At 35.0% G+C, this 12353-nt stretch overlaps 1 protein-coding gene across 1 annotated transcript; it reads left to right on the forward strand.

Moving 5' to 3' along the window:
* The first annotated feature begins 6277 nt into the window (after positions 1 to 6277).
* LOC101957052 (olfactory receptor 8B3) lies at positions 6278 to 7213 on the forward strand. Its single transcript, XM_005328409.3, has one exon. The coding sequence runs from the start codon at positions 6281 to 6283 to the stop codon at positions 7211 to 7213; it is 933 nt and encodes a 310-aa protein (XP_005328466.1). The 5' UTR covers positions 6278 to 6280.
* Positions 7214 to 12353: the final 5140 nt, after the last annotated feature.

Consider the following 12353-nt stretch of genomic DNA (forward strand, 5'->3'; position numbering starts at 1 on the left):
TGTTTCAAGAACTATGTTAAATAGAAGTGGTGAAAGAGGGCATCCCTGTTTTTTTCCAGTTTTTAGAGGGAATACTTTCAATTTTTCTCCATTTAGAATGATGTTGGCCTGGGGTTTAGCATAGATAGCCTTTATGATGCTGAGGTACATTCCTGTTATCCCTACTTTTTCTAGTGTTTTGAACATAAAGGGGTGCTGTATTTTGTCAAACACTTTTTCTTCATCTATTGAGATGATCATATGATTTTTATCTTTAAGCCTATTGATGTGATTAATTACATTTATTGATTTCCATGTGTTGATCAACCTTGCATTCCTGGGATGAATCCCATTTGATCGTGGTGCACGATCTTTTTGATGTTTTTGTAATCGATTTTCCAGAATTTTATTGAGAATTTTTGCATCTATATTCATTAGAGATATTGATCTAAAGTTTTCTTTTTTTGATGTATCTTTGCCAGGTTTTGAAATCAGAGTGATATTGACCTCATAGAATGAGTTTGGAAGTGCTGCCTTTTTTTGTATTTTCTGAAATAAATTGAAGAGTATTGATACTCGTTCTTCTTTAAAGGTCTTGTAAAACTCCGCTGTGTATCCATCCGGTCCTGGGCTTTCCTTGTTTGGTAGACTTTTGATGGCATTTGGTATTTTGTCACTTGAAATTGATCTGTTTAGATTGTGCATATCCTTTTGATTCAATTTGGGCAAATTATATGATTCTAGAAATTTGCCAATGCCTTCCATATTTTTAATTTTATTGGAGTACAAGTTTTCTAATTATCTTCTGTATTTCTGTAGTGTCTGTTGTGATATTTCCTTTTTCATCATGTATATTAGTGATTTGAGTCTTCTCTCCTTCTCTTTGTTAGCATGGCTAAGGGCCTGTCAATTTTATTTATTTTTTCAAAGAACCAACTTTTTGTTCTGTCAATTTTTTTTCAATTGCTTTTTTTTGTTTCAGTTTCATTGTTTTCAGCTCTGATTTTAATTATTTCCTGTCTTCTGCTGTTTTTGGTGTTGATTTTTTCTTATTTTTCTAGTGCTTTGAGATGTAATATTAAATCAGTTATTTGTTGACTTTTTCTTCTTTTAAGGAATGAACTCCATGTGATGAACTTTCCTCTTAGAACTGCTTTCATATTGTTCCAGAGATTTTGATATTTTTATCTCTGTTCTCATTCACCTCTAAAATTTTTAATCTTCTACTTGATGTCTTCTGTAACTCATTGTTCATTCAGTAGCATATTATTAATTTCCAGGTGTAGGAGTGGATTTTATTTATTATTTTATCATTGGTTTCTAGTTTTATTCCATTATGATCTGATAGAATGCAGGGTAGTATGTCCACTTTTTTATATTTGCTATGATTTGCTTTGTGGCATAGTATATGGTCTATTTTATAGAAGGTATTTGGCATATATATGGTCTATTTAGATCCATGTGCTGCTGAGAATAAAGTATATTCTCTCGTTGAAGGATGAAATATTCTATATATGTCAGTTAAGTCTAAGTTATTGATTGTATTATTGAGTTCTATAGTTTCTTTGTTCAGCTTTTGTTTGGAAGATCTATCTAATGATGAAAAAGGTGTGTTAAAGTCACCTAAAATTATTGCATTGTGGTCTATTTGACTCTTGAACTTGAGAAGAGTTTGTTTGATGAATGTAGATACTCCATTGTTTGTCTTGTTGGTGTATGGTTCCTTTGAGCAGTATGTAGTGTCCTTCTTTATCCTTTTTGATTGACTTTAGATTGAAGTCTACTTTATTTGATGTGAGGATGGAAACCCCTGCTTGCTTTCACAGTCCATGTGAGTGGTATAATTTTTCCCAACCCCTCACCTTCAGTCTGCAAATGTCTGTTCCTATGAGATGAGTCTCTTGGAGGCAGCATATTGTTGAGTCTTTTTTTTTTCTGATTCAGTCTGCTAGTCTATATCTATTGATTGGTGAGTTTAGGCCATTAACATTCAAGGTTATTATTGAGACATGATTTGTATTCCCAAACATTTTTTTTATTTTTGATATTTAATTTGACTTGGTTTCTCCTCTGATTAGATTTTCCTTTAGTGTAATCTCTCCCTTTGTTGATTTTCATCATTGTTTTTTATTTCATCTTTGTGAAATATCTTGCTGAGGATATTATGTAGTGCAGGCTTTCTAGTTTCAAATTCTTTTGACTTTTGTTTATCGTGGAAAGTTTTTATTTTATCATCAAATCTAAAGCTTAGTTTTGCTGGGTATACAATTCTTGGTTGGCATCCATTTTCTTTCAGAGCTTGGTATATGTTGTTCCATGATCTCTTGTTTCTGAGTGACTGAGTTGAAAAATCTGATGAGATACAAATTGGTCTCCCCCTGTATGTGATCTGATTCCTCTCTTTTGCAGCTTTTAAGATTCTATTCTTATTCTGTATGCTAGGAATCTTCATTATAATGTGACTTGGTGTAAATCTGTTGTAGTTTTGTACATTTGGTGTCCTTTAAGCCTCTTATATATGGTTTTCCAATTCATTCTTCATGTTTGGGACATTTTCTGCTATTATTTCATTGAAGAGAGTGTGCATTCATTTGGTTTGAAACTCTGTGCTATTCCAGTAACTTTTAGATTTGGTCTTTTGATGCTATCCCATAATTCTTGGATATTCTGTTCACGATTTTTTACTGTCTTCACTGTGTTACCAACATAATTTTCCAGACTATATACTTTATCTTCATTATCTGATGTTCTTTCTTCCAAGTGATCTAGTCTGTTGGTTATGCTTTGTATTGAGATTTTTATTTGGTTTATTGTATCCTTCATTTCAAAGATTTCTAACTTTTTTTTTGCAGAATCTCTCTCTCTTTCATGAAGTAATCTTTTGCTGCCTGTATTTGCTCTATCATCTCCTTTTTGGAGTGAACAATTTTTGCCTGTGTTTGCTCACTCAGGTTATTCTTTAATTCACAGATTAGTTTAGTTATGAATCTTCTGAACTCTTTCTCTGACATTTCATTAACTTCACTGTCCATGGGTTTTTAAATTTAGTATCCTGGTTTGTTTGGGGCACTTTCCTTTCTTTCTTTCTTTTTTTTCATGTTGTGTATATATATGTCTTTCTTTCTTGCAGTGTGGATCCTGGACCTGGTCCAGTGGAAGCCGGTGAGAGCAGATCTGGTCTGGGCCTGATCCCTTGTGGTAGTCTGCTAGTCAAAAGGAGCAGTCCCCTGATGGAGGCTGTGCTCTGACAGGTGTCTGTCTGTGGCAGAATGGACTAGGGCCTACGATGAGCCTGGATCACATGCATGCAGGTGTGGGCAGATCTGGGCTGGGCCTGCCCTCCTGCTGTAGTCTGCTGGTTGGAAGGGGCAGTCCAGTGCTAGAGGCTGGGCTTTGGTGGGAGTGTCTACTGGTGGTGGGAAAGACTTGGGCCTAATGTGAGCTTGTGTCCCACGCAGGCTGGTGTGGGCAGATCTGGGCCGCTGAGCCTGCCCTCCCTTGGTAGTCTGATGGTCGGAAGGGCGGTCCCGTGCTGGAGGCTGTGATCTGGCAGGTGTCTGCAGGTGGTGGAATGGAAGGAGCCTAGTGTGAGGTATGATATTCTTGCAATGCCCAACTGTAGGCTAATGTAAGTATTCTGAGCACATTAGGCAGGTGTTAGGCCAAACTATAATGTTTGGCAGGTTATGTGTACTAGCCAGTATTTTTGACTTAGGATATTTTAAATTTATGAGAAATTATTCTAGATGTAGCCCTTTAATTATTCCAGGAGCATCTGTATCCACAGCTCCTATTTGACTACTTTTAGATGCAGCATTTTATTTTACCCATTTTTTAACCTAATTATCATAATAATCTAAACAAAGAGATTTTGTTTTTACCATCCTAAACAAAAATGAAACTGTGGCACAAATAAGTAACTTTTCCAAAGTATGACATTTAGGAAGTACGGGGGTAGGATTCAAACACAGACACTCTAATTGTTTAGCATGGGACTTTTCATGAGCAATTTGAATTGCTGGTCTCATTTCTGAACTGTCACATTTAAGAACTCAGCAGAATACTCTGGTAGTAATTCCCAGTAAGTGGGCTGGGGGTGTAGTTCAGTGGTACAGTGCTGGAGAAGCATGTGTGAGGCCCTGGGTTCAATCCCTGGTAAACCTGCACCCATACACCCACAAAGAAGACAAAAAGAAAAGAAAGAAATTTTCATTAGGCATTTAAAGCTTAAAATTTTAGTAGCAATGTAACACAATAAAATTTATCTTGCAGCTATTTCTGGAGAGATAACCCTGAAGTAAACTCCTACAATCCTTGAAAACTTTCTGAAACTTCTTAAAAAATAAATAAGGTAGCCTGGGGGTAGATTCCTCAGAACATTTACATTGAAGATGTGGGAACAAACAGAGCAAGAACCAAAACAATAGATTTATCTTGAGAGATCAAGGTGCTAGGGAGATGGAAATTTTAATTTGGCTCTACCATGGGATATGTTCAGTACCTAAGGAAAAGGAAAAACCCGAGTAAAAAACATTGAGTCCCTAAGGAACCAAAGGAGTATCATTATTTAATTCCCTCACTTCCTATTTATACCTAAAATTTGTTCCCTAGGAAGAAAGTAAGCTTCTATCCTGCTTATAGTCAGGGCACAGTCTCATTGAGTGCCTGATATAATAATAAGGAGGGTGTTTACTTTTCTCTGATGCTTCACAGGATCTAGAATTATTATTATAAATTATGACTAGCAGTTCAGAATGATTTCCAGGGAATATGAGAAATTCAGTCTAATACCACTCTTCCAAGAGCAGAGAGATAAATAACAATGATGAGGAAGCACCAAGGTTTTCTCTCCTGTGGAAAATGAATGTTTTTTTTTTTTTGTATGTGTGTGTGTGTGTGTGTGGGTTGGGGTCATCACACTGGGGATTGAGCTCAGGGGCACTCAATCACTGAGCCGCATGTCCATCCCTATTTTATATTTTATTTAGAGATAGGTCTCTCTGAGTTGTTTAGTGCCTCTCTTTTTGCTGAGGCTGGCTTTGAACTTGTGATCCTCCTACCTCAGCCTCCAGAGCTGCTGGGATTTCAGGAGTGCACCACCACGCCTGGCTTGGAAGGTAGGTTTTTAAGTATATGTATATTCATGTTTTTACTTTAATTTAACTGTTTGAGATATCACTAACACATAAAATTGCATCTCCATGGTATACAACTTGATATTTTGACATACATACACATTATGAAATAATTCCAACATCGATCATCTCTACCCTTTGTGTGTGTTTTGTGCATGTGTATCCATATAGTGAGAACATAATTTTAAGTGCCATTCTGTTAGTAAATATCACATATACAGTGCATTATTATTAACTGTTGTTAACATGTTGTGCATTAGATCTCCAGAGTTTAAGCATTTTGCATAACTGAGCCATTGTAACCATTGGCCAGTATCATATTTTCCCTCTCCTTGGCCTCTGGCCACCAACATTCTATATGGATACAACTATTTATATTTCCCATTCAGATAAAATCATGCACTGTTTCTCTTTCAGTGTTTTTCTTATTTTTAGCAGAATGTTCTCACATTTTGTGATGAAGACCAGGGATCTAAGGCATATCATTTTCTTTCCATTTTGTGCAATCCTAAAATTCAAGTGAAAGTGGTAGAGGAAACTCTTTGAAAAGGAAACAGAGAATGTTCAGAGAATTAATTGGCACCAAAGTTGTGCATTAATCATTAATTTCCTTCTCTGTGGACAGATATCACATTCTTCTAGATTAATGGTCTTTTGTGTGACATGGGGCAATAACTTAACCATTCCTAGACTCATGTTTTGTTTTAGATTAGGAAGAACATTCATGATTGCAAACCCACTAGAGTGTAATCTGCATTGAAGGTCAGCACCAAGTTGCTAAGATATTTGCCTCTAAATTTACTAGTGATGGGAGGCTCAAGAAAAGGGGGAAGTATGAGATAAGAAGACAATTTACTCTGATTCAGCTTTCTTTTTTTTTATTCCTGGGTTTTTCTGACAGTCATGTGTGTGTATGCTAGCACCAATCTTACTTATAAAGGCTAAGTGTGTGATGTTCTGTATTTAGTTTTAAGATTCTAATAAGAATTTTATATTAGTATACTGGCAGCACAAAAGGAAGGTTGTGTGGATTCAGGTTGATTAGTTTCAGACATTTCTGGTGCAAACCTCACTGGTGGGAGAAGGTGTTCTTGGGAGAGCTGGGTTGTCTTTTAATGTAACTTTTTTATTTTTCTCCTTGTGTCCACAGATTCTTTTTGAAAAGAATGGCTCCTGAAAATATTTCTTTTGTGACAGAGTTTATACTGGTGGGATTAACAGATTGGCCTATTCTCCAAGTGCCCCTGCTCATCCTATTTCTAGTAATATATATGGTCACTGTGTTGGGAAATCTGGGTTTGATAACTCTAATTGGCCTGAACTCACATCTTCACACCCCCATGTACTTTTTCCTCTTTAACTTGTCCTTTGTAGACTTCTCTTACTCTTCCGTGTTTACACCCAAAATGCTGGTGAACTTCATTTCAAAGAAGAATATTATCTCCTACACAGGTTGTATGACCCAGCTTTTCTTTTATTGTTTTTTTATTATTTCTGAGTGCTATGTGCTGACATCAATGGCCTATGATCGCTATGTGGCCATCTGCAATCCACTTTTGTACAACATAGCCATGTCCCCTAAGGTATGCTCCAACCTTATGCTTGGTTCATACTTGATGGCACTTTCTGGTGCCATGGCCCACACTGGATGCATGCTGAGACTGACCTTCTGTGATGCAAACATCATAAACCACTATTTCTGCGATGCCCTCCCTTTGCTCCAGCTCTCCTGCACCAGCACCTATGCCAATGAGCTGGTTATATTTATTGTGGTGGGCATCAACGTCATTGTGCCCAGTCTCACCATCTTTATCTCTTATGGCTTCATCCTCCACAGCATACTCCAGATAAGCTCCACTAAGGGCAGGTCCAAAGCCTTCAGCACCTGCAGTTCCCACATAATTGCTGTTTCTCTGTTCTTTGGATCATGTGCATTTATGTATCTGAAACCATCCTCTGCTGGGTCAATGAATGAGAATAAAATCTCTTCAGTCTTTTATACCAATGTGGTTCCCATGCTGAACCCTTTGATCTACAGCTTGAGAAACAAAGATGTTAAAGTTGCCCTGAGAAAAATCCTCAGCAGGAAAATGTTTTGATCAGAAACAGCACCTCCCTGCATGTGCAGTTGAAACACAGACAGGTTCTCTGTGTTTATTTGAAATGTTTTTGGTGACATCTTTCTTATATTTCTTTTATACCATTGGGGAGGGAAATTTAAAATGCGTTTCTTAATGTTTTGTAGTAGGTTTTCTTTGTTCCCTCACCATTTACAGTTTCTCCTCTCACCATTTTTGCCTCTTTAAGACTAACATTAAGAAAGAAATTTCTTTTTTTTAATTGCCATCTGCAATCCACTTTTGTACAACAAAGACATGTCCCCTAAAGTGTGCTATAAAGCATAGACTTTATTCTAAGAAATGGTGAATTGTTCTGTACATGACTAAATAATGCATTGCCACATTGATATTATGCCACTGGGCTGGAGAATTCTTGCTTGCTACTTTGATGAAGCAACAGTCCTATAATCTTTCTACTCTAGGTTTTAATCTTCCAGTGAGCAGATATATATATCTTTCAAATCCAAGTGTTTCACAGAGACAGATGTTCATACATCAAATATCATTTGCAACCACTGCGTAGCTGTAAATACTGTGCATTAAACACTTATAAGAGATGTTATATTTCCCTTGTATGGTTTAACTAACACATATTATATTATCAATATATATTTATTTTATGGTTAGAATACTGAAGTTCAAAGAGGATAATGATTTGCTTAAAGTCCTATGGCTCCTTAAAGATAAAGCCTAGAATAAAATCTTAGTAACATGATTTCAAGTTTATTGCTCCTTTTAAAATATTTCTGCGATGCACTCCCTTCGCTCCCTTTGCTTTTCTATCTTATTTTCTTAGTTTTATTTCACTAAACATGAGATATGAGAAAGAAATTCCACTCTGAAAGCTGACTGTGCTTTGTTCTAGGAAAGGACAGGTTTTTGTATGATTATTACTATTATTACTATTGTTACTTTTGTTTAGAAGATCAATTTCTTGGTTCTTTTAGTTGGGAAGAGGAATCTTTGGGGGGGCCAGTGTAGATGTGAGATGATTAGCTGAAGTCAGGAACAGGCTTTTCTTTTTTGAAAAAAAAATTAAAAATTTTAGGGTCTTTTAATTGAGAGAATAGTAATAAAGTAGAACTACAAGATCAGAACCCAGAGAGACAATATGACCAGTAAATAAGAGATCTATGCATGGAACATGATCAATGAAAGTTTAAACATCAGTTAAGTTTGCATTTGTAACCTGTTTGGTAATTATTCTCCACTTTTAATAAAGCCTTGGTAAAACTTATGAACCATAATCATCTTATGTTATTAGTATTTGGGGAAATGAAAATCACTGTATATTTGTGGGGAGTCAGGAAGGGAGTACAATTTCAGGATACAAAATAGTGAATTGTAATTGAAATTCAAGTAAGGAAGAAGGAATTTAGAAAGTAAAATAACAGGAAATGAAAGCTACTGCTTTCTCTTTTCCAGAAGACCCTAGAAACATGATGATAATAGGATTCCCACGGATAGGACACAGGTTTATGTCATTTGACTTTGAAGAATTTAGCCCCAGAAGCCAGGAGTACCTTGAAACAACTAAACCACTTGTGTTTATGTTGACTTTCATAGACTCTTCCTGTATGGAATTCAAGGTATGAAAACCCCGTATTCCAGCTGGGAGAGCCATAGAATTCAGAAGGCCCATTTGGTGAATAAAAAAATGTGACAATGTCTTTTGGAGGGTAGGATAATGGATAATTTTCCTTTTGAGTAAACAGGCAAAGAGATGACTATGCTGAAAATTCTTAACCTGATATACAAATTTCAATATTTTCTAAGATAACTGTAACAATATATATTATTTTCTCATTTTTTTCTACTATCTATTCACTGTTTACATATTGAAGATTTATCATAAGTTGTTGACTATTTGTTTTTAGATGTATCACATTGCTAAAATTTTTTTAAATATAAATACATTTTTTACTTTATTACTTTTCTGATGTACAAAATTACAAAAACATTTTGTATGGAATGTTTTCTATTTTTATTATAAATTATAATGATATTATTAATATGTTTTTTTTAGATTTTGTCACAAGAATGACAATGGAGTAGTAATTCTCCATATACTCTGCAAATTGTAGCTCAATATTACATCATATTGTCACTTTCCCTTTCCTTTTTTAATTTGTGTACATTAGTTACACAGAACAGTGACTTTCATTGTGGTATATCCATGCATACATATAACATAATTTGATCAGTTTTACTTCTCACTACGTCCCATTACCATCCTTTCATCTCTCTCCCCAACTTCCTTCCTCTGTTCTGAGTCTCTGTTGTACTTTCATGATGTCCTTTTTTTTTTCCCTTTTAGTTTCCACATATGAAAATAAAACTTGTCTTTCTGAGTCTGACATATTGTGCTTAACCTGCTGCTGTTAGCTCCATAATTTTCCTGCAAAATATAATTTTATTCTTATGGCTGAATAAAACTCCCTTATGCATATATACTGTCTCTTCTTTATCCATTCTTCTGTTGATGGACACCTAGCCTGATTCCATAACTATTGTGAATTGTGTGTTGTGATAAATATGAGTATACCTGTGTCTCTGAAGTATACTGATTTAATTCTTTCAGATAAAAACTGAAGAGTGGTAGAGGTGGATTATATGACAGTTCTATTTTTAGGTTTTGGTGAACCTCCACACTGATTTACATTATGCCTTGTTACAGAGGCAGAGTCTGCTGCAACACTGAGATAACCATGGTGATCCTTGGTTACCAGTTCTTGCAATTATGCCAAAAAAAGTTTTCAGACATGTTGTTCAAATAGTCATGGACTAAAATGGAAAAAAAATGACACTGCCAATAGAGAAACCATGATCTTTAAGAGGAGAAGTATGGTATGCCTCTCGCTCTCTGGTTTTATTGGAGGTACCAGGGGAGTTTCCAGAGAATACTGCCCAGGTCCACCTCTTGATTTTTAACTGTCAACAGGACTGCATCAGACTTCCAATTCCCCACTGTGCATGGTAAAGTACAAGTTACTTTGGCTCATGCTGACTGGTTCTAATTGGAACTTGTTCTTGCAGATTTTATGATTAGGAATAATTAATAAGTGAAAATTGATGAATGGGAGGTATTATATCCAACAAATGAAAACATCTGACCTCAACAACTTCTGCTAGTACACTGTGAATTTACAGACGACTATTGTGGAGCATGGAGTGGACACTCATCCCCTGCTCCTGATGTTTCCTTCCATGTGGCTGTGCTCTTCTCCCTACATGACTGGGGATAGCTTTTTCTTGTATAATGGTGGCTTGCCTATGGGAAGCAAGTTCTCTGCCACTAGAGGGAGTGGTGAGCCTGTTGAGCAGATCAAAAACTATTAATCACATAGTAGGAAATATTAGAAAATCCATTTTTAAGTTATGCTTGTGTCTTCATCACAAGATTCATGTATTAAAGTGTGACATTTTGTCTCTGATTTATCTTATTTCTCACTGTATAAGGACTCAGAAGAGACTGATATTCTGTATTATGTTGTTCATGACTATTAGAGACTGAAAAAATGTTTTAAATAATTCTAGCTATAAAAGAAGGTAATGAGACACCATTGATATTAAAACACCATAAAATGACATAAAGATTTTAATTAGAAGTAAATAGAATTTCTGGAAGGAAATATGTAATCATTGAAATTAAAAAGTAAATAAAGTACATTGACAGAGTTGGAGAGATAGTAGATAGAAAATTGATTGGAATAAATTATAAAATATTTAGCAAAGATGAAATGAGAAAATAAGGAAGAGAACCCAAATGACACAAAAGACAGATAGAGGTACAAAAACTCCAGAAAGAGATAATCCAGGAGAAGCATTATCTGCATATACAATGGCAAAGACATATTCAGAATCTTCTTTAAAAAACTGAATTCTTACAGAACAAATAAACTCAAATGAACACATAAAAATATTGTAGAAAAGTTTTAATATCTGTAATGATAATAGCAAGAGCATAGGAGTGGGAGAGCATCAGGGAGTGGGGGAGGGAGAAAGAGACAGGGAGGGAGAGAGGGAGGGAGGAGGAGAGAGCGTATCTAATTATATATAAAGAAAAAAGTGATCTCAAGTTTTTAGCAGTAAATACAGAGTTCACAGGCAATGAAATAATATATTCTCAATGCCAAGGGAAAAAAACTATTGTCAATTTAAATTCTGTATTTAGTCATTTATGTATTTCATAAATGATGGTGAAATAAGAAAATTTCAGGTGGAAAACAGGGCATTTTACCTATTGTATTCCCACTGAAATTACAGTTAACAGAAATGCTTTAGTATTAAGAATACAGAGTTGAAATAAAGGGATGAGACCAAATACCATTGTGTGGGGAGAAATTATTCAACATGTTGGTTGATTTAAACAGACATTTACTATAAACAAACCAAATGACAATAATAACTACATTAAGAGCATTTACAATAAGGTATCATTAACTTACCAAATAATAACATGCAAAATAGGGTAAGGTTAGAGCTAAAATAGTTTATTATTTTTTAATTCTTTGAGAAGAGAGGTTATGTATTCTGACTACTTTAGACAGTGTTAATTAAAGGACACGTGCTCAAATTTTAGATTGTCCTCTAAGATAGTGGGAAATATATAATTTTCAAATGAGAAAAGAAAGAACAGGAAGAAAAAATTTAAAAATGTAGCAGTAAAATATATAATAAATAGAAGAAACAAATAATAGCAGAAATCAATTTAAATATGTAAGTAATATCAGCAAATGCAAATGAGACAACTCCATTATTTAAAAGAGTGGGGCTTTCAGATTGGGGGTGAAAAGGCTCAACTCCCAACCCTTATGTCAGTACAGCCATGCAGAGGGAACAACTATAAAACTGAAGGACAAATACAAATTGAAAATAAATAAGTAAAACTGAAATACCAGGAACAAAGCTACCAACACAAACTGCTATAACTAAATTAATACAAAGATAAAATGACTTTAACTATGATTAGCAGAAATAAAAAGGCCACTTCATAATCATAAAAATAATGGCATTTAATAGCTTCAAACCTGTATTTACTTACTGTAGGTATTATACCATTGACAATGCTCTCAAAAGTGAAGTCCATGTGTTTTTATTAATATATTTTTTAGTTTTC

Source organism: Ictidomys tridecemlineatus, chromosome 4, assembly GCF_052094955.1.
Source record: "Ictidomys tridecemlineatus isolate mIctTri1 chromosome 4, mIctTri1.hap1, whole genome shotgun sequence".
NCBI classification, from domain to species: domain Eukaryota; kingdom Metazoa; phylum Chordata; class Mammalia; order Rodentia; family Sciuridae; genus Ictidomys; species Ictidomys tridecemlineatus.

Coding starts and splice junctions, on each gene's coding strand:
- LOC101957052 (XM_005328409.3), top strand. CDS start 6,281: ATGGCTCCTGAAAATATTTCTTTTGTGACAGAGTTTATACTGGTGGGA.